The following is a 23,007-nucleotide window of genomic DNA, read 5'->3' as shown; positions in this document are numbered from 1 at the left end:
GATAGAATATATGTAAATGAACTAAAATGACATGCCAGTCTTGCTCTATTAGTGGTCTGTAACAGAAGATTTGAATAAATGTTTGTAGTTAAGTAACTTTTCTTTGTGACAGTAAAACTTAGGTGGTGTCTCTGTGTGTGTGTGTGTGTGTGTGTGTATTTTGTCAATTATTTCTAAAATTTAATCCTTTCTGTGTAAAAAGTAGGTGTCAACAGTTGATTAATCCTGAAAAATCTATCCAAAATCAGCCAGGATTACAATATTATTTTACTTCAGTGAAAGACCACTGGGGGCTTGGACTGTTCTCAGTAAAACTTCAGAAAACAATAGCTTATATTGGAGTAGTAAAAAAATGACGAGATAGTAGTAATGGTAGCATAATCAACATTCTACCCCTTGTGGATCCAATGGGGAGGCATGTATATCCTCTATATTGGTGTAGCTGAAGTCTTGTATTCAGTTAATTTTAAGACACCCCAAGATTGGTAATGTTTTATTACTAATATCTAGAGCAAACAAAAATACAGCTAGAGAAAGGAATTTTAAATTTAAAGTTTATAGAAGACTAGAAAATTGTAGGTAATCATAGCCCAAGATATGCTACGTTTAAAAGCCATGTGACAAGCAGCCTGATTAAGTCAGAATTCAAGCAGAACTACATGTTACCTTGGCAAGTACATGTTCCAGGCCTATTCTTTCTGAAATAATAGAGGGGTAGAAATTGATTACTTGGAGAAAAGATACTTCTTATGTATACTTCAAATGCTCTTCTGGAAATTCTGTCCCCAATTTGTATAGGTTTCAGTTTGAAAAATTGACAGTCAAAGGTGGCAAAACATGGTGTCAAGTTTCCGACATATGGGCTTTTCAAGTGACTCTGAGGCATTGTTTACTTTAAAAGTCCTTTATTAGCCTACTACACCGGCAAATGCTTGCTCGAAGGAAGCTGGAATCTGAAATCTCCGCCCCTTGCACAATATATTAAAACACAATTCTTCACCTTTCTAATTTTGTCATTAATCATATTTTCCAATTAATTTAAAGAATCAGTTTCCCTTCCGTTAGAAAACCTGCTAAGGTCTTATCTTCTCTAGTTAGAGATGGCCTTGAAACGTGCAATCCTAATGTCCCCCCTCCCAACCTTAAACTAAATCTCTTGTCAAGCAATAATATTCGATGTTAGCAGCATTGACACATGGGACTAGAAGGTCATTTGTAATAAGAAAGAAGATATAAAAAGAGTAATATTGCAAATGTTCTTGTTGTATTAGAGGTACTTTGAGGTACTTTGCAATGTATGCAAATTTCAGGAAAGTGGCTGTACACAGACATGGAGACATCTAATATCAGCTTTTGAACCATCCCCATAAGCCCCGCAAAATATGTAATTGTCTTAAAACCTTAACTGATGACAGGTTCCATACTCCTGTCAACAGTTAAGATTTGGGTATGGTGAAACAAGACAAAGTGGGTAGTTTAGGCTCCTGTGGAAGACAATGTGTATATTTGTATGATTATATATCAGGGGTGTCAAACTGCCAGCCTGTGGGCCAGATGCATCATGGCGAAACTGTGCCCACCCCATTGCCAGCAATGGGACAAAAAGTCACAATATGTCGTGACACATCACGTGACATTGGGAGTTTGACATCCCTGTTATATATTATTTCCTTGCAGTTATACTAAGCATGCAATACTTTTAAGAAGTTAGTGTTCTTTCAAGTGACAGCAGAGATCTTAATTGGACACAAAATCCCAAATATTCTGCATTCTCTAACACCTGAATGATCTGTATGGTGGTTTTCAGCACCATATACCTTGGATGGTATGGTTCTTGTGGATTTACAAGATTCGTTCATGGTCTGAGAACCTTCTGAAACCAGTATTGATACTAAGCAGAGGTTTTTTTCAGCTTTTGCTAGTAAACCACATACCTTTTGCTGAAGAAAAATCTGTTGCAAGTCATAGCACACACTTTGGTATCCTCAAGTTTTGATTGTGGCAGTATGCATTACTTGAAAAACTGGAAACTTAATGTTGTTAGTTAATAACTGCATGATTGTAGTTAGTTTCTAAATATATTTGTTTCAGCTTCTATCCATGGACTGTCAGGCTTCTGAATGGGAAATAACTCTATGTATGATTGACTTGCGAGGCCAGTGTGTTGTGCAATTAGCTAACATGGTGTAACAAGATGGTGGGTTTGTTGTCACTGAGTTGTGGTGGTGGGGACACGAAGGGAGGCTCAGCCAATCTCACTTATTCATGTTGTACTTTGATAATAAAGGTTCATTCATTCGTTCAGCATTCTTAGTGTGGTTAGGCCCAATTTACCAGGAAGGCTGCTTTCCTGCCTTCTACTTTAAATAGATAATAGAGCATTTTTTGCAGGTCTCATCATGAGCACATTGATTTTGCAGATTGTTATTGCAGAGCAGGCATATCAAACTGCTGGCCCGCGGGCCAGATGTGTCATGCCGAAACTGTGTCCACCTCATTGCTGGCAATGGGGAAAAAGTCACGATACATTGCACATTGCGAGTTTGACATGCCTGCTGCAGAGGAACAAGATCTGTTCTTGCTGAAATTTAGGAGAGCACTTAAACATGATCTCATAATGTTTTATGACTTTTACATTTTGTATGCCTAATCATTTTGCCAACATCAAAATTATCTGTAAAAGTCATAAAACATTATGAGATCATTTTTAAGTCTTCTAAATTTCAGCAAGAACATTCTCATCTTTAATTGTTTTAATATATCTGATTGAGTGCAAAGGTGTTAATGTTTTTATGATATTTAGTACAATTTGTTCCTATGTCATCTGGTAGATAAATTCCTTCCTATTGACTGTATTTGTGCTTAGAGCCATCACTAATGCTAATTATGATAAAAACTGTTGATGCTGACATATGGCTTTGAGGAACTGAGATGAGAACCATCCTTTACCGTATACCAAGTGGCAGATGGTAAACCCTTTTCTGTCACAAATAATATTCTTGATAAAATTGATGGATTTGAAAGGAGAGATAAGTAACTACAGAAATTACTTATCACTGAGTTATTAGTTGGATTGTATGCTTTGTTTTATTTATTTAATCTGATATTTTGGTTCTCTTGCACTTATCTTACAATATTCTTTTTTTCTCTCTGGATAAATGGAATGTAGGTCTTTAATTTATGACTGTGTTACATGTTTATCTAAAGTTAAAAGTTTGGTATACAAAAATCTACAAAGACTAAGACACTATTTGGGAGATGGATATTAATAACTGTTTTCTGGCTTCTTCTTACAGACAAACCAGTCCAATATTTATGTATGTTAAGCTTTGGTAGATAAGTTGGATAGTTTATTAGCTGCACATATCATAGCTTGAGGCAGCAAATTCATGGAAACATTCTCACTGCTAAGCCAACCATATGGTTTAGTATAATGGCTGAATTGGCTTAAAATATTAATGACTTAAAATCATTAAAAAGTCTGCTTTGTGAGTTCAGTTAGAAATCATGCTAAAGTAGAGTATTTTGAGCAATGCAAGCATATGTATTTTTGAGTCAAAATTTATGTGGTTGGAAGTCACTTAATTATATGGATTCCTTAAGAAATGCATATTTACAAAATAATACTAAATTATTTTGTTAATTTATTTTATTAGTTATGATTTATTGGTTATAATTTATATTGTATATCATTCAATGAAAACCAAAGTTCTTAACTTGTAGTTCAACATTTGCACTTATCTTTAAAATTGGATTTTGATTGTAGTTTGTGGTATATTGAATAAAATGTGCCCTAACAACCCTAATTCTTAGCAGAGAATTTTACATGTGGTATAAGAATTAGTAAATGTCTATGTAGATTCCCAGTCATCCAGGTCATGGTTGCCCCAAAGTGCTTTTTCAAAAGGCAACTTTCTTTGTTTTTCCTTGAAGATGTTTTGCTTTTCATCCAATAAGCTTCTTCAGAACTGAAGAAGCTTCTTGGATGAGAAGTGTAACGTCTTCAAAGCAAAACAAAGTCCAGTTGCTGTTTGAAAAAGTACCTTTGGGATAATGAGTAAGAATAGTAACAAAAAAAAATGTGCATTCTGTAAAATTGATCAAAGCAGGCCTTTCTAATTATGACCATGGCATACAAAAGGTTTTGACTTCAAGTGTAAGATGAATAAAGGGTTCATACCTTTTGCTATGGAAATAAAATAAAAAATATCAGCATCAGTTTATTCATTCAGATGCATGAGAAAATAATAGTTAGAAAAACATGAATTATTTGAGTAATTACACTGAACGATTGAGAGGATTCGTGAAAGACATCAGGGGTTCTAAATCTGAAACATTTCATTATTTGGCAGTATTAAAAATGGGTCTAGGAGAAAAATGCACACGGAAGAAAAGGAAAGGAGTGAAAAAAACTAGAAAGTAGGATGATTTCAGAAATAGAAAGCATGAGTCCTATAAGCAGAAGTATTTGGTAATCTATCAACAGAATGAATTTTAAGTGGTAGTAAGGAAAGTGGATGTGAAAGTTGCTTAGTGCAGAGTTACAGAGTTCCACAGAAATATGTGTTGTTATATGCTGCCGGGAAGAATGGAAAATGATGCTTAATGAAATGATGAAATTAAAAAAGGCTGTGGATGAGAAAAAATAATAGACTGCTTGCTGGAAATACTGCTTATGTGAGAAGGATATTATATAATATGCTTAGACAGAAATATACTAGTAAAGAATATAGTTAAAGAAAGCACAGAAGGGATAAGATTGAAAGAGCCTTTTAAATTGAAATTGTTCATCTATATCCATCTATCTACCATCTATCTTATCTATCTATCTATCTATCTATCTATCTATCTATCTATCTATCTATCTATCTATCTATCCATCCATCCATCCATCTATCCTATCTATCCTATCTATCCTATCTTCTTTATAATGCCTTCAGAAAAAAATGTTTTCTTGAAGGTTGTATATATGTAGGTGATCAAGTAGATGTTTATGATGGTCTCAGTGTCAGAAAAAATAGATAAGAAAAAAAAGGACTTTGATTTCAGAATCTCTTTCTGATATGCTTCTCCAAAATAATATTGAAGAATAATAATAAGTGAAGAAATTTATACTTAGTTTTTCATTCAATTTTTCTACTGTCATAACTATAAACTTCTCTTGGGTTTCTTATCAGCTCTTCCAGAACAAAGTTAAGAATATGTTTAATGAAATTAGTTTTTGGACTTATGAGAAACAAAAGAAAATAACTTTTTAAGAGTTAAACCCATTTGTACTTTCCAGTTTAGCAAAAGAAGAGTTAAGGTATTTGGACTCTTGTGTTTTCTATTTTTAATCTATTTCCTTTCTAACAGATACAGTACTAGTATAGGTTGATTTCAGAGCAAATTGCATGCTTATTTATTTAATATAGAAAAAAGTCTCATAATGCAGCAGCATGTAAATTTTGGAGGCCCCTAAGGTAGCATGTAACACTCCTATTATGTGAGCTGCACTGGCTGCTGATCTATTTAAGATCCAGGAGAAGAGCCTTTTCTGCTGTAGCTCCTGGCCTTGGGAACTTTAGGAAATGTCTTCAATTTTGCTATGCCAGTTGGCATGGGACCCTGAGGGAGAAGCTGTGGGCTGGAGATGGCTACTCTAGTAAAAGAAGCTACGACCACCTCTGCACTCTAAACCTGTGGTTTTTTTGGGTTTTCTTGATGATGTATGGGTTTTTTATAATTGTTTTAGTTCTGTGTTTTATTATGTTGTAAGCCATTCAGCGACATCTCAAACAGTAAGATGAGCAGCATATAAGTTTGATAAATAAAATAAAAAGTGATATTTTACTCAAATGTTTTTTTTAAAAAATGCCTTAAGCTTGAGCATTATTACTATGAACGGAGGGAAATCTATTGTAGATGTTAGAATGCTGCAGCTGATTCAGAGCTGTATCATAAATTTCCTGGGATGAATCACTTAAAAATGTTAACTGAGAGATCTTATGCATCAGTCTTATGATTTGTGTAGTGAGCTCTGCTAGTATACCTTATATTTATCAGTATTTGTTGTTGGAAAGTACTGGTTTGGTAGGGAATTAATCTCTTCATCTTCTAAATATTGTTAAATGTTTGGAATTTATCATAGTTCATTAGAGGAATCATGTCCCTCTCTATGCACAGAGAGAGAGAGAGAGAGAGAGAGAGAGAGAGAGAGAGAGAGAGAGAGAGAAGTGTGTGTGTGTGTGTGTGTGTGTATTCATACACAGAGACATTTTTGTATCCCCCCCATCTCCCTCAGTGAGAGATTGAATGAAATGTTAGATTACATTAGACTATAAAACAGTACATATCAAAGTTTTTTTAAAATGTAAAAGGAGGCTGGAGATTAAAATTAGTTGAAGGGCGAAGGAAGGGCTTTCAGGGGACTAACCAGCCATACGCCTGCAGGCTCTCCTGGGCTCCCCACATGAGACAGCTGAACCACGTCTTCTTTTCGGAAGGCCAAGAGAGTACCCCACCTCCGGGGAAAGAATATTCCAGAGTGCGGGGGCCGTAACAGAGAAGGCTCTCTTCCTAGATCCTACCAGTAGGAATTGCTTAACTGGCATGGTCTACAACTTGCCTTCCCTGTCTGACTGTGTGAGAGAAGCTGATGTAATGGGAGGTGAATGTTTCCGTAGGTAGCCTGTAGATTATACGTTACAGCTTAGTACTTTTCTGTTTAATGAAGATATGATACTTAGTAAAAAGGAGGGGAAATATCTGAGCCTAGGAAGTTACAGATTCCTTGTAGACTCTAATGAAAGTATTTTTGACTCTGACAAGTTTTCATTACTAACGAAAAGGGCAACAAAAATCTTTTCTCAAACTTCCAGGATTCTAGTTGAATACTGTAGCATAAATGATGGTGGATGGTAAGAAAATTTTGGATGACCCTCACAGATCATCAGATCTATACAGATAAAATCTGTATAATATTGTTTGTTTGGCTAACAGTATCTTTTGTATGCATTGATTGTAAACTGTAGAAGAAGGAGGCCATGGCAAAACAGTATAACATTAGAAAAGTTTTTTTCTTACTCTTGTATAGAAGCAGATAGGTTTGTGAGCAGATTTGTAAACATTTTTAATACATTTATTAAATTTTATTTTCGCTGCTGACTTTACAGTTGGCCCTTGCCACTTGATTGTGACCATTCAGCAAAACAGAAGGGATGAAACAGGTGAACATAAAGGGGTGAACTATAGAAAGGCATATAGCATTGTATTCATATACTATTTCTCAGAATACCTTAATTATATATCAGTATGGGCAAGACTGCATAAAAAAATAAGCACTTCTCAGTTCTTGTGATTTTATTATAACAATTTTAAGTGAATGAATAAAATCTAGTTAGATTATTGTCAGTTGTTTCAGCCTGCACCTAAAAATCCAATGTACTTTTAATTATGGAATGAATGCTTGACTTAAAATAAATGTCAGTGATATTTTAAAGTGCTTCTCTTAAAAATTACCGTAATATTTTTAAATTAAGTTTAAGTTTAAAGTTCCCTTTTATTTTAGTTGCTAGATACAGATCAACTTTCATGTGTAAGTTTTACTGCTTTTGCTAATTGAAGTAATTTTCTATATATTCTCCTAAGCAGCTTCTTATATACATGCAAGCATTCATATTTAAATAGATAAATAGATTTCCTACTCTTCATTAAACCTTGAGGTACATGTGAAATGTACATAATCTCTCTAGTGTGCTTAAAACCAAATGTAAAATATTTTATTCAGCATCACTGATTTATTCAATAAATTATTAATGTTTTCCTATAATTAAGTTTAAATCCTAATGACTAATAGACACATCCATGTTATTTGTTTGGCCAAGTATAGTAGTAGTTTGCTACTGACTTCTGTTTCGTTTCTGGGCAACTATGCATAATTTCATCTTCTATTTCAAGCACTATGACTAAATGAAACAGAAGCTTCATTCAGTGACTAAATTTCTTGACTACTGTATGAAAAACTAAAGAAAGTATTAGTGCTAGTCATAGTCTAAAAGCTTAGATTTGCTAAATTGTTGATTTCATAACTTATTCATGGTTTTATATAAGAAAGAAATGGTAAACAAAAAAGGAAGTTTTCAATACAGCATTGACTTTTGTTGCACAAAATTTAAGGCACATATAGACATCTAAATACTATAAGATTGTATAATACATTTTGTATTGTTCCCAAAGCCACCCTGTATTTATATAGTTTAATATTTACTACATTAATATTGTGTCTTTCCCATGGTAGATCAGCTTTACTTGGTGATTTTGCTATTTTTTTACAGCTGCCAGTCAGAGTACTGATTTATCCTTCCCATATTTTTTTTTGAGAATCATAAAATCATAGAGCTGGAAGGGACCTTGGAGGCCTCCTAGTCCAACCCCCCTGCCCAAGTAGGAGTCCTTATACATCCTATACCAGAGGTCCCCAGCCTTTTGGGCACTAGGGGCCGGTTCCGGGGAGAAAGGTTTTTCTGCGGACTGGAGAGTATGTGGTTTTGTGTGCTGCCTGCATCCCACGGATAGGGCTTTGCTTGCTTGTGCGGACTGGTATGCCTCGGACCAGTACTGGTCCATGGACCGGGGTTTGGGGACCCCTGTCCTATACAAATGAGTATCCAATCTTTTCTTGAAAATCTCCAGTGATGGTATTACCCACAACTCTAGGAAGCAAGCTATTCCATTGATATTTTTTTCACTGTCAGGAAATTTCCCCTTAGTTCAGGATGGTTTTCCCTCTGACAAGCTTCCATCCATTGCTACTTGTCCTGACCTCAGATGTTATGGAGAATAAATCAACCCCCACTTCCCTGTGACAGCCCTTCCAGGTATTGGAAAACACCTATCATGTGACACCCCCCAAAGCCATTTCTTCATTAGGCTAATGTATCTAGTTCCCTTAGTCATTCATTATACAAGTTAGTCTCTAAATCACTCATCATTTTTGTTGCTCTTCCCAGAAATCTTTCTAGGGCTTCAGCTCTTTTTTGTATTGTGATCAGAACTGGATGCCATATTCGGAGTTGGTGTCACTAGCGCAGTATGGAGTGATACTATTGCTTCCTGTGATCTTGATGCTATTCCTTTGTTGATGCAGCCTAGCATTTCATTAGTTTTTTGGGTAGCTGCAGCACACTGCTGGCTTTTATTTAAGCTGTAGTCCACCAGGACCTCCAATGTCTTAACCCCGTGGTGGCGAACCTATGGCATGGGTGCCACAAGTGGCACGCAGAGCCCTCTCTGCGGGCACGCACGCCGTCGCCCCAATCCTAGGCCTTCAGCTGGGTTTTATAAAACCTTTTTGCTTTAGGCCTCCGCCGCCATGTACAAAACCAAGGTTGAATCAATCAATCAATTTCAACTTCTCGCGGGGAAAAAAAGTTCTCGCAAAGTTGGAATTGATTGATTGAACTTTTTAGTCCCACCCAGTCTGCCGTTACCACTGCAGCCATGCCCACCCAATGGGCCACATCCACCAAATTGGCCACACTCACCCAAAGGACCACACCCACCCGGCACCTGATGATACATAAGTGGGTTTCAGGTTGCAGTTTGGGCACTCGGTTTCTAAAAGGTTCGCCATCACTGTCTTAACCTATCAGGATCATATTGTGCTTCTGCTATTGAAATTGGAGATGAAATCTAAAGCAGTGTATTTAAGAAAAGATATATAGGCATCTTTCTTAGTAAATACAGGTAGTCCTTGACTTACAACCACAATTGAGACTATAATTTCTATTGCTAAGCCAGACACTTAAATGAGTTTTTTCCCATTTTTCTTGCCACAGTTATTAAGTGAATAGTAACATGGTGGTTAAGTGAATCTGGCTTCCTTATTGACTTTTCTTGTCAAAGGTTGCAAATGGGGATCATATGACCCAGGGACACTGCAACTGTCAGAAAGGAGTCAGTTTCCCAGGCCTGGATTTTGATCACATAACCATAGGGATGCTGCAACAATCATAAGTGTGAAAAATAGTCATAAGTCACTTTTTCAGTGTTGTTGTAACTTCTAACAGTCACTAAACAAGCGGTTGTAAATGAAGGGACAACTGCAGGATGAAGCCATATGGGCAGCAGATTTTCACCTGCTATGTAGTAGCAAGCAATTTGTAAAAGTCCATGAAACCTATTCAGGCTTTTATCTTATTATTTGAGGAAAAGCAGACATCTAGAATAATTAATATTAAAATGATATTTTAATTTGATTATAAGGCTTATTACATGTTTTAATTTGATAAAAGGCTTAACTGATTGCAGTGTAACAGATAATTAAAGACGCACATGGCCCTGTGTTTAAGTTTTAAGCAACAGACAAATATGTTTCTAATGATACCCTGCCAGTGAGAGTAAGAGGAGAAAAATTAGTTTTGATTTGATTTCCCAGAGTCACAATTGTGTGAAATAATTGCTCTGAATTTGACACAATTTTAAAATTTTATCAATTTTACTTAAAATTGCTAAAATTTTGGTTTTGCCTCAGGATGAAATAGCTGGTTGCGTTGTCCAGATGGGCAACATTTACAGATAGACCTCAATTTACAGTAGTTTGTTTGTGACCATTCAAAGTTATAACGGAACTGGAAAAGGTTTTTCCACACTTAACGACCATTGTACCATCCCCATGTTCACATGATCAAAATTTGGATGCTTGGTGACTGATTCATATTTATAATGGTTACAGTGTCCTTTTTGTGACCTGACAAACAAAGTCATTGAGGAAGCCAGATTCACTTAACAACCGTGTTACTAATTTAATAACTACAATGATTCATTTAACAAATGTGGCAAGAAAGGTTGTAAAATGGAGCAAACTCACGTAACAAACTTCTCACTTAGCAATATAAATTTTGGGCTTAATTATGGACGTAAGTCAAGGACTACCTACTACAGTTTTGATAGAAAATTTCAAAATCAGTTGGATAAATAAAGTTTCTATAGCTATATTGAACTTCATAGCGACATCTGGTGGCATACATGAGTCTGTTTAAACAAATATTGAACTATCAATGCATAGATTTCTTTTTAATATGTTTCATATTTAAGGTAAATCATTGGAAGGCTTCCAAAGATCCTGTTCTGGCTCCAAGGATTTTTCCCACTTGTTTTACATTGACTGGCTTCAATTCACATAGCAAAGAGCTGACAAGACATTTTGTTCTTTCAGCTGGCCTGGTGTAGACCGTTATGCTGATGGGCCTAGAGCAGGGGTGTCATCTGGAAGCCGCGCCTACCCCATTACCGGCAGTGGCAAAACCATCCCGATAAGTTGTGCGACGTCACGTGATGTCGTGAATTTGACATGTCTGGCCTAGAGGAAGTCATTGGCAAGAAGTCATTGGCAACTGGTTTCTGTGTCTAAGAAAGGATTAGGGTTTTCCTACTTCTACCACTACACCAGGGATCTTCAAACTTGGTCCTTTTATGACTTGTTGACTTCAATTCCCAGAATTCCTCAGCCAGCGCTGGCTGAGGAATTCTGGGAGTTGAAGTCTACAAGTCAGAAAAGGACCAAGTTTGAAGACCCCGGCACTACACCATATCTGCTTGGGGTTTTATCCTCACTGATAATTAGAGAAATATCTGGCAATAGATAATTGGGATAACTGGGTTAGCTTTATTCTCTCCCTTGCTCTTTGTCACTTTTTGCTTAAAAGCAGTGCTTTTCCTATGCAAGTTTTGTTTACTATTTTAAAATGCTACAGATAGTGACCAGTGCAAAACAGACAGCAAAAATAATAAGCTAGCTTTTGCTGTCTGTTGTGGGTACTCCAGTTGTGGGTTGTGGGTACTCCAGTATTGGAGTTTTTAAAGAAGAGATTGTATAACCGTTTGTCTGAAATGGTATAGGGCTTCCTGCTTGAGCAGGGAAAGGACTAGAAGAGTACATTTAAACCTTTTCACAGATTGCACCACTTTTAGGATATGGCAATATTCGAGTACCACCAGTCGCCTAGCGAGGTGTCAAAAACCTGATAACACCACAAAAAAGGAAAAAAGTGATAAAGTACGGGTAGTCCTCAACTTAGAACAATAGCTTAGTGACTGTTACAATGGCACTGAAAAAAGTGACTTATGACCATTTTTCACAAACCAGATTCACCCTGTTACTAATTTAACAACTGCAGTGATTCACTTAACAAATGAGGCAAGAAAAGTTGTAAAATGGGACAAAATTCATTTAACAAATTTCTCACTTAGCAGCATACATTTTGGGCTCAATTGTAGTCGTAAGTTGAAGACCATCTGTACACCCACTTACCATACTTTTAATGGGAAACTTATGCCTGTTTCTCTGACATTAATTTTTGCACTGTTTTATCCCCTTCTCTCCCTCTGCTTGTTACAAAGAAGTCTCTCCTCTTCTCCGTCTCTCTTTCTCTTTCCCAGTCATCTTTTTTCTCTCTCCCTTTCTCACAAAAGCCTCCTCCTTTTACATCCTGTCTTCTTCCCCCCCACCACTCCTCCTTTTCTCTTTGGTGCAACTCCAGCTGATTCTTCTCCCCCAGGCTGGTGCTGCTCCATCTCTCTTTCTCCATTCCCTTCTCTTTCCCTGTCATCTTTCTCTCTCTCTCTCTCTCTCTCTCTCTTTCCCACCAAAACCTCCTCCTTTTATCTCCTGTCCTCTCTCCCCTTCCTTCTCCTTTTCTCTTTGGTGCAACTCTAACTGACTCCTCTGCCCTAGGCTGCATGCTGCTCCGTCTCTTTCTCCACCCCCTTCTCTTTCCCTGTCTTCTTTTTTCCTCTCCCTCTCCCACCAAAACCTCCTCCTTTTATATCCTCTCCTCTCTCTCCCACCTCCTTTTCTCTTCGGTGCAACTCCAGAGGATTCCTCTTCCCCAGCCTGCGTGCAGCTCCCAGAAGCGCCTATCACCTCTAGCTGCGCACCAATCAGCTGGCACCCCACGCCAATCCTGGGTGCTCAGCAGAGCCCTGGCAACACCGCAGCTCCAGCTAACTCTCCCAAAGGCCTGTGTGGCGCTGCCGGCGCTTCAGCTCATCCTCCACTACACTTACATTTTTTAATACTTTATTTTACAGTGCTTTTCAACCTGTTGTATGCGTACCACCACCAGTGGTATGCATATCACAGGATGAAAAGCACTGGACTAGAAGACCTCCATTATTTTGTTATTCAGTGTCCCTACTGATAGGTGAAGCTTAAACACAATTATAATTAAAATAGAATTATTTTCCCATACAGATTTTCAGAGCACCCCACAACACCCTACAAAGCAGATTTCTGTTCTCAAAGACGATGAGATTTCTGGCATGCTTTAGAATTTGTAGCAGTGTTTCTGTAAGGCAACTTTAACATGGATCACCTCTCAGAATTTCCTGATCCATGATGGCCTCTATTTTTCCCACTAGATTTAAGGAACGTTACTTGTTTCTTATACCCTAGACTGCTGCATTTCTGAATTATGTTTCTTTACTAAAAACATTAAGTGATTCACTTGCACATACTATATATGCCAAATGTTTATGTCTGCATTTATTTCCCAAAAGGTAGTCTTTAAAACTGTACACAATTTGTTTTATTGTAGCCAGTAACACCACCAAGCCAAGGAAGACCAGATTCACCTGTTTATGCAAACTTACAAGAACTGAAAATTTCTCAGTCTGCACTACCACCTGTACCTATAAGTCCTCCAGTCCAAATTAGTGGGGAGTGGGAGACCCATAAGGATATTACAGGACGCTACTACTATTACAACAAAGGAACACAAGAGAGAACCTGGAAACCCCCACGTTTTACTCGGGATCCAAGCATAACTAAAGCAGACTGTTTGAACCAAGTAGATCAAGAGGTAAGTTGGGGATAATAATGAACAAAACATTCATATATGGTTTGCTGCTTAACTGTTTAATACGACTTTTTTTTACTTTAGTTGTCTGAGGGTAGTACAGTCAAATAAAATGACCTGCATGTCTTGAAACGGAGAACCTATCATACGTTTGGACCATGCCTCTTTACTACTAAGTTTCTTTAAAAAAAAGTTTTTTAAAAAAAATATTAAAAATTAATATATCATAAAAATATAGGAAGGAAAATATTTGTAGCTCAAGGTTAAAATGGGGGATCCTTGATGTTCTTTGAGTTTGGTTGCTTCCTTGCAGACGTTTCATTATTCAAACTAGGTAATATCAGCACTAGTGGCAATGATGGAAAAAAAAGTCTATAGTTCATAGTAAAGTTGAATGAAACATCAAGCAATAATTAAATAAAATAAAAACATTATGGGAAAATTTTCTAGTAACACATTCTCCCCTTCTCTTTTTGCTTGTTCTAACTGTTGACCACCACAATTTATATTGAACATTGAAAATTATTGCTAGCATCTATTTGAGCCTTTCAGTTTTTCCTATCTTTCTTAGATGCAGTAGGAACATTCAAGACAAAAGGCAAAATTGTTTGCTATTACTCTGCAGTAATTCCCTCTGCAGAGTCATGTGAAATGGTCAAAGCTTTGCCTAGAAAACTTGTGCTCCCTAGGCCTGATTATTCTTACTTTGAAAGTCAAAAGCAGAGTATCAAGAAAAACAAACAAAAAAAGTCATCCAGGTTCCATACAAGGCTTTTGAATTGTTAGGTTGTATTGTGTTCTGCATACTTTTGCAATTAACTGGTAAGCCTACTTAGAAAGAACCTGAAAATAAGATGACTCTTCATCTCTGGGTATCTACAATGAGCTAAAGTTTTCTCAAAGCAAGAAAAGGTGTTGTGATGTCTCTACACAAATTCCATATCTCTCTCTCTCTCTCTCTCTCTCTCTCTCTCTCTCTCTTTCTCTCTCTCTCTCTCTCTCTCTCACACACACACACACACACACACACACACACACACACACGACATTATGACTTGTGAAATTTGTGAAAGGGGCAGAGTTTATATTGTGTTTTGATGTTTTTTCTGTGCAGTTTCCCTCTGTTTTCAGTCTCTTGCAGCCTTCTAGGGTGTCATGATCCACACTTGCAAAAGTGCTACCTTGATCTTCCTGTCAATTGTACTTTCCATATTAATGTGGAATAATAGCATGAAACCTTACTAGTGTGTTTTCAGGCAGGATGTTTTGCAGCTTTATGCTTGTGCAAGAAGGAGTACCCTTGGCAGTTTCTGCATGCAAAGCGTGTGGCTTTCACTGAGTTTTAAACCTTTTAAATAAATAATCAATACATCCAGTGCTCCTAAAAGTGCTAAGCATTGAAGTAGATTAATAAAATTTTAATAAGATATATTCAACATGAATTGGAATAGGAGGATAATTATCCTAAGTCAGCAGAAACGGTGGGTTATTAAGTTTAGCATAATGAATAATTCTAATTTGAGAAATTCAAAAGTGTGATCCTTGAGAATGTTGCTGTGAAAGTTACAATGTGCTCTCAGTGTTAGTGTTCTTATTTCAGCATTAAATCACCAGGTTCAACCTTAAGAATTGCTTTGAAAACTGTAGGAATATGAATGTACTACTGTCTGCAATACAGGGGACATAACTCTAAGGTTACTGGTATTGTTAATACTCCTTGTATATTTTGGGTCCTTAGTACTAGTATTAATTACTAATTAGTACTAATATTAATTTTTGTGGCCTCTGGGCCTTTGCTTGATGGCAAATGAAATTCATTTATTTAAATAATAGGCTACCATGAACAGACCTTATTTTTCCAACCTAATAAGTAAACAAGCAATTATAAGTACCATGTTTTCCTGAAATTAAGACCTACCCGCAAAGTAGACCTTAGCTTGATTTTTGGAGGTGGGCCTAATATAAGCGCTACCTCCAAAATAAGCCCACACCTAAAAATCAAGGCACACACCTAAAAATCAAGCTACGGCAAAGGGGGGGGGATGTGGAGCTGCCCATGTGCCCCCTACCCAGTTACCTTGCAGCGAGGCCTCACTGGCCCACTTCTTCTGCGGCGTCCCCAGGCCTGCATTTCGCCATCAGAGGCCTTTCTGGAAGGCCACTGCAGCCAAGAATTGAGCTATGGATTGAATATATCAGGAGAAAGAAAGCAAGAATAATTTTTAAATTTTGTTAGAAACATAATAAAGTGTAGAAATCAGGCTTCTAGATTTAGAAACCCACCTGTAAGGAGAAACAAAAAAATTGTGTAAAATAATTTGTGTATAATGTTTACGGAAGGAAATTGATAGAAAAATCAGGAGAGCAGTAGAATTAAGAATTATGCAAATCCCAGATGGTTTGAAGTGTTGCTTTAGCTCACATTTTTGTTAGTGGAGCTAATTGTACAGATTAGGTCATAGTCTTTGTAAATGTTATTTCTAAACTAAGCTAACTTTGACACACACACAAAAAGAACAGGACTTTCATCTTTTACAAAAGCCATCTATCCATAAGTAATCAGATTAAACTGTGTTGCTATTTAACTTTCAGCTGTTTCATGTTAGAATGCATTCTTTGTTCAAAGTTTTAGTGTTACAGTTTCCAGTCTTTTATAGTCTTTTAAACTAATGTCAGTTCTCAATATTTCTGTGTATGACCATTTGTTGTAGACACTTTCAACCCAAGAAGACTCTCACAGTCCTTGTAACAGCCAGACAGATAGCCAGTATGATTCTCCTCCCAAAGGCTGGTCCGAGGAGATGGATGAACATGGCCAAACACAATATACCAGTGACCTCACCAATGAAAAGGTACACAGTTCTTTATCACATATCTGCCAAGGTGGTAGAAATTTAGTCAATATTAATTCCAATAGGTATGACTTCTTATAACTATCAATAAAATTTTGATTATGCCAGTGTCCTCCTATTTCTTATGAATTTTTGTCTGCTTTTCTCCTTTCTGTGTTTAACAAACTGCTTTTAAAGACTATTCTATGTTCAGCTTCTGCTTGTGTTGAAAATAAAAGTTTTATAACTGCTGATTGTACGGATAGTCTTTGACTTTTGAACATAATTGGGAACAGAATTTCTCTTGTTAAGTAAGGCAGTTGTTAAGTGAGTTACACCTAGTTTTGCAATTTTTTTTGTCACAGTTGCTAAGAGAAACACACATTCATTCAATGAATCCGGGTTTCTCACATTGACTTTGCTTGTCAGAAGCCAGCTGGAAAAATTGCATATGGCGATCACATGATTCCCCAGGAATGCTGCAATTGTCATAAATACATATTGATTGCCAAGTACCAAAATTTGATCATTTGTAAGTGCTGTGATGGATGGGTTGTAAGCCACTTTTTTCAGTCCCATTGTAACTCCAAGTGGTCAGTAAACAAATGGTTGCAAATTGAAGACTATCAGTATATCTTCCTAATGTCAGAAACAAGACCTAAGGATATATTCCTAGCTTTGCATTTCCTGCAAAGTTTTCGTTACTCTAGTGGTATTTTCATCTCCAAACTATGAATAGGTCTTATTCTCAACAATTACATTTCATCTGATTATACTACAGGAGCATTTTTATTTAAAAGTAACTATAAAATGGCTTTGAAATAGGTACTTTGTGAGATGGAATCCCCAAGTACCTATTGGCATATTTACATATATAAAATACTATATTTAAATTTAAAAAGCAGCACAGTTTCTAAAAATTTTCTAGGATTGATAAGAGATCAGCTTTGAAAATATATATTTACTTGATTGCCTCAGTGCAAAACAGTTAAACAGTCATCATCATTTTAGCCATTGTCTCGACTGCAGAATGAAGGCCTCTTCTGCATGTTTCTAAGCAATACGGTCCTGAGCTTTCTTTTGCAATTGGGCCCACAGTATAAATTACCTATATCAGTATTTCTCAACCTTGACAAATTTAAGAAACGTGGACTTCAACTCCCAGAATTCCCTAGCCAGCTATACTGGCTGGGGAAATTCTGGGAGTTGAAGTCCATGTGTCTTAAAGCTGCCAGGGTTGCTCCAGGACCTGTGAAATAGTGAAAGTAGTGAATGTATAACTCAGCTCGGAATAAAGATACTTAGAAGTCTACATATGAGGTAGGATCTTTGTAAAAGATGGGGATATGGCGTGGGAATAGGGATCTTGTGTGCTCCCTTTAAGGATTCTTTACTGAATCCATTTATCCGGTCTGACTTAATCCTGTTTCCCTCCTTTCCCCCTAGCATGGGTGAAGAAAATAGGAGCAAATACAGAAAAAAACCTGCATGAACCCTCTCAGAAAATACAGTGGGAATGAACAGTGCTATGTTTGAAAAGTTAGTTTTTCACTGCATTCATCCAAGCAGCCACTTGCCCTCAGGGAGCTACTCTATGAGAGTAATTCTATTGTCTTCTTGAACTTTTCTTTAAAAAAATGGTCTAGTTGTTGTTTTCAGTTTGAACAAAAAACAGATCAAGGAGATTTAACAGCTTGCTTAGCCAAAAAGGAATCTGTGTTCTCCCGATTTATAGCAAGATTACATTGCCATTTACAGTTGTATGTAGTAAAATAATTGGGAATCTTCTAAGGATTGTAATGCTCTCCATCAAGATGATAACAAAGGGCAAAGCCCTCTGTATATATTTATAAACAGGGTTATATTACTTATATATATTTTTGGGGGGTATTTCTTTGTGGAAAGAAAATGCTGAAAAATAATCAGCTATAATTACTATTTTGTTAAGAGTAATAGGTTATGCTTTGCATGTTGCTGCTATAAAATAAATCATTGTAAAATTGTATGTACTATGAAGATATATTTAATTTGATTGTGTTGACATTGCTTGACTCTTGAAAGTAAGATATTTAGTGAATATTACTTAAATTAGGAATGCCTGTAGATTTCCCTTATTTATTTTTATTTATTTATTTAATCCCATTTATATCCCGCCCTTCTCCGAAGACTCAGGGCGGCTTACAATTTAAGCACAAACCAATGTGCTTAGCAATAGCCTTCATTCTATGTATATGCCTGCTTATTAGGGCTTTCACACACACACCCCAAGTGGCATTATTACAAAGTCAGCTTATTGCCCCCAACAATCTGGGTCCTCATTTTACCTACCTCAGAAGGATGGAAGGCTGAGTCAACCTTGAGCCTGGTGGGATGCGAACCTGCACTAATTGCAGGCAGCTGGTGTTACTTAAGGAGGCATTAGCCCTCTGCTCCACCAAGGCTCTTGCACAGTGTTATATCTCTTCTGTGTTATGGCTAACACAGAAGAGATATCCAAATATAAAATAATTATATTGTCAACACTTTCATAAAAACTCCATATCAAGTGTTTTGATTAGACTCATTTTAGGTAAAACAAAGCAAACCTACCTTTTATCATCAAGAAATTATAAATTGTTAACAATAATAAAATAGGTTGTGGAATGTAAACTCATGATATTAATTATATTATGAACATATTGTGGAAGAAATACCAGGACATAAGCATGTGTTTGTTTATCTGGCTACAAGGGGAAGAAAGTTTGGATTGATAGAATTCTCAGAGTCACAATGAAATTAGGTGGTTTCTAAATTTAATAAAATAACAAATACGTCTACAATATCTGTTACAAAAATGAAAGATTTTTTTCAGCTGACTGAGGGCAGTATTTAAAGATGAAAGATGTTCATTATTCTGATTTTTAAAGTAATCCCTATTTCATTAACTTTTTTTTTCTGAAGTGGGTAAAACATGTAGATGAACAAGGTCGGGCGTACTATTATAATGCAGATGGAACACGATCAGAATGGACTTTGCCAAATGTAAGTACACAAATACAACCACAACTGTATTTTTAGTTCTATAGCAGGATAAAATATTTTTAAATTAAAACAAAATTGATGGGGGGAGCCCGTGTTGATTTAATTGGTTAAATAAATAATGAATAGCTTATCAACTTCTCATTCAATGAATGTTTTAAGAACACTGAAAAAGATTTATGGCTAGTCTTCAAAGTTATGGCCATTGCAGCCTCCCCACAGGCATGTGATCATGTCGGACACTTGGCAATTGGCCATACATATACAATGGTTGGTCATCAATTGTGTGACCACCCTTTGTTACCTTCACAGCTGCCTTCCAACAAGCAAAGTCAATGGGGAAGTTGGCAAGATGGAACTTGTGTGTTCCATCACAAGTTGCAGTCACATGTTTTTTTGCTTGATTACCATGAGTAATTACTTTAACAACCACAGCCAGAACTGACATTGTAAGTTAGTGCGATCATGTGACACATTACTTTGTCACCATTGTTTAATGACAGAGTTGCCAATCCCAATTACAGTTTCTGCTGCTGATTCCATGTTTTTCTGTTATTGTGAATGTAAGGAGAGTATGCAGATTATAAAACCACTGATGCAAAACAACATAAGTTATGAAAAGGAAATGGCAATTCTTCATTTTAATTGAAAATAGCCTTCCGGAACTAGCCATTCAGTGTCCATAGATGTCTTTATTTAATTGGCCTCTTGTTTCCCTCTTGGGATATGAATAACAAAACAAGTAAGATATTGTATAGGTTGAATTAATATAGATTCTTTCTGGCTGGATGCAGTTGTAAATGTTATTCTTATATAATGAGATATATATGCCAAAGGCCTGATATGTAGGATGAGTGACAAAAATATTAATTTTAGTGTCCCACAGGATTGTTGGATTAATTTAAAGGGCTTTTAAAAGATTAAAACAAAATACATGCTAGATTCCCCCCCCAATTTCTTCAGAAGACAGGTATATACATATTGGGCTTGAAATTAGTGAAAATGCTACTTAAAATTCTTCCTAGTGGATTGTACATAAATTTTGTTATCAGCCCAGGTTTAATTACATTTACATGTGTATTTTATTTTCATTAGTATAATGCTTCATTACAACAGCAAAAAGAAATAGTTAAAAGCAGAAGTTTGGAGAGGAGACTTCAGGAACCAGTAGTTTTAACAAAATGGAGACATAGCTGTGTTGTGCTGGACACAAATGACAAGGTAGGTACATTTTAAATAACCATTAGCCTTCTACTTACTACATAATCACACTGATTTCCATAAAGACTAATACCATATGCTTAATACCTGCATGCAATACAATCTCTTTATTTCAAATATTTTTCTACTTTTGGGAAATAACTTGCATAAAATTGAGATATAGAACCTACTAACTAAAATATATGAAAAGCTGTATTTGCTTTCTCCAAATAATTTTTAAAAGGTTGTTGTTGAGAATCTATGTGAATTAAAGCCTTAGTTTTCAGAATTTAGAATTATGGTGTTATTTCAAATGGATCCCTAATGGTTAGTTTTTTGAATTTTATCTCTCTGAAATCAGTACGTATTTGAGGAATCATATTTCCATTGTTAAAATAGATCCTAACCAGCAAAAGGTATCAGAGTACAGTAGACAAGATAAAAAATACACAATACCAAGCAATTAAAGAATAAAAGGTAAAGGTTCCCCCGCACATGCGTGCTAGTCGTTTCCAACTCTAGGGGCCGGTGCTTATCTCTGTTTCAAAGCTGAAGAGCCAGCGCTTGTCCAAGGACATCTCTGTGGTCATGTGGCCGGTATGACTAGATGCCAAAGGTGCACAGAACGCTGTTACCTTCCCACCATAGTGGTCCCTGTTTTTCTACTTGCATTTTTACATGCTTTTGAACTGCTAGGTTGGCAGAAGTTGGGACGAGTAACAGGCGCTCACTCTGCTACGCGGCATTCTGGATTTGACCCGCAAAACTGCTGATCTTCTGATCGACAAGCTCAGCATTCTAACCCACTGAGCTACCGCGTCCCTTAATTAAAGAATACCAAGAGTTAAACAATAGCAAGCTGTATCAAAGGAAGAAGAACATAACCAGAACATCATAATGGTTGTTGCTAGTTTTAAATGTGAACTAGGTTCAGGCCCTTAATGAAGTATGAAATTCACTGGGTGACTTCAGATTTATTACTGTTGTCCAATCCAACCTACTTCATAGAGTAGTTGTAAAGATGAAAATTAAGGAGTTTTATGTACATCTTTCTAAGTGTCTTAGATGAAAGATAAGTTGCAAATGTATACATGCAACAGTATGGTTTTTATTTGTAAATAATTATGTTCAGGTTTTTATTGATCATTAATAACATATGATGATTGGAATGCAAGGGCTGTGCAGCATCTGAGTTCCAATATGTAAAAGTGGTTGCAATCTTAAAAAGGTGCTTTGGCATGCAAGCATGTTATAGTATCTACCTGCAACCCCATCCAGCAGCTGTCCTTTTCCCAGGACCACAGTCCCACCCCATGAAAGGGGATGGCCGACTAAAGGTGTTGCATACAAATGCTTTTTGTGCTTTGAAGCACCTCTTTGAGATTGTATCTGAAGCATTGCACAGCCCTAGAACATGTAAGTCATATTTAATTTTAAAAATTCAACTCTATTCTGTAAAGGGTGCAAGTCATTTAGACATAAATTATAGTAATGTAGCTTCTAAAACTAGTTCTTGTATTTTATATTTCTCAATTAATACTTCTGAATTGTTCGTTCCCAAAACATTAGGAGCACATTAATGTTTGAAATATTATTTATTTATGGATTATTTTAGTAGATAACTAAACCTGAGCTCTTCCAAAAATAAATTATAGAAATAAGCTAATCGGTAGAATAAAATTTTAAATTCATATCCCACTGTTTTAGTATTCCTATCTTTTCCATCCATTTAAAAGTGCATAAGCTTTGAGCTTCTTTAATTTCCCTTATATAAACAATTAAATTCATTTTTCTTTTTTTAGGATTTTCCTTTTCCTGGAAAGATTGTTTTTCCTGAGAATGGATCCTCTCCTTCTTCACCAAGGCATCAAACCACAGTCAGTACAAATACAAATGTTTGAGACTGTTAACCTCTCTCTCTCTCTCTCTCTTTAATTTTACAAATGTATGCATATTGGGATACATTTGTTAATGTATGTTATAAATTATTAATTTCTCAGGATTTTAACAGAATATGCCTCCAAAATTCATGTTAAGAGTTTGAGACATTCAAATCTGTGCCTGCTTACTAAGTCAGTAGTTGGAAATCAATCTGTGCCAACTATATGCCAACCCAGATT

General features: G+C 36.3%; 1 protein-coding gene across 8 annotated transcripts in view; it reads left to right on the top strand.

The window, feature by feature from the left end:
• The window catches only part of ARHGAP12 (Rho GTPase activating protein 12), a 46,858-nt gene that overhangs the window by 6,130 nt on the left and 17,721 nt on the right, over positions 1 to 23,007 (top strand). For 7 of the 8 annotated variants that reach the window (XM_083376202.1, XM_083376203.1, XM_083376200.1 and 4 more), the window contains 5 exons: positions 13,578 to 13,841; positions 16,550 to 16,690; positions 19,610 to 19,690; positions 20,783 to 20,908; positions 22,690 to 22,764. In XM_083376202.1, coding sequence (XP_083232328.1) covers positions 13,578 to 13,841; positions 16,550 to 16,690; positions 19,610 to 19,690; positions 20,783 to 20,908; positions 22,690 to 22,764 — 687 coding nt within the window. The remainder of the gene's footprint in view (positions 1 to 13,577; positions 13,842 to 16,549; positions 16,691 to 19,609; positions 19,691 to 20,782; positions 20,909 to 22,689; positions 22,765 to 23,007) is intronic. The other variant, XM_083376198.1, reaches the window with a different exon arrangement.

The sequence above is a fragment of the Vipera ursinii genome, assembly GCF_947247035.1.
Source record: "Vipera ursinii genome assembly, chromosome: Z".
Taxonomy (NCBI): Eukaryota; Metazoa; Chordata; class Lepidosauria; order Squamata; family Viperidae; genus Vipera; species Vipera ursinii.
This window is presented reverse-complemented; position numbering and strand designations above follow the sequence as displayed.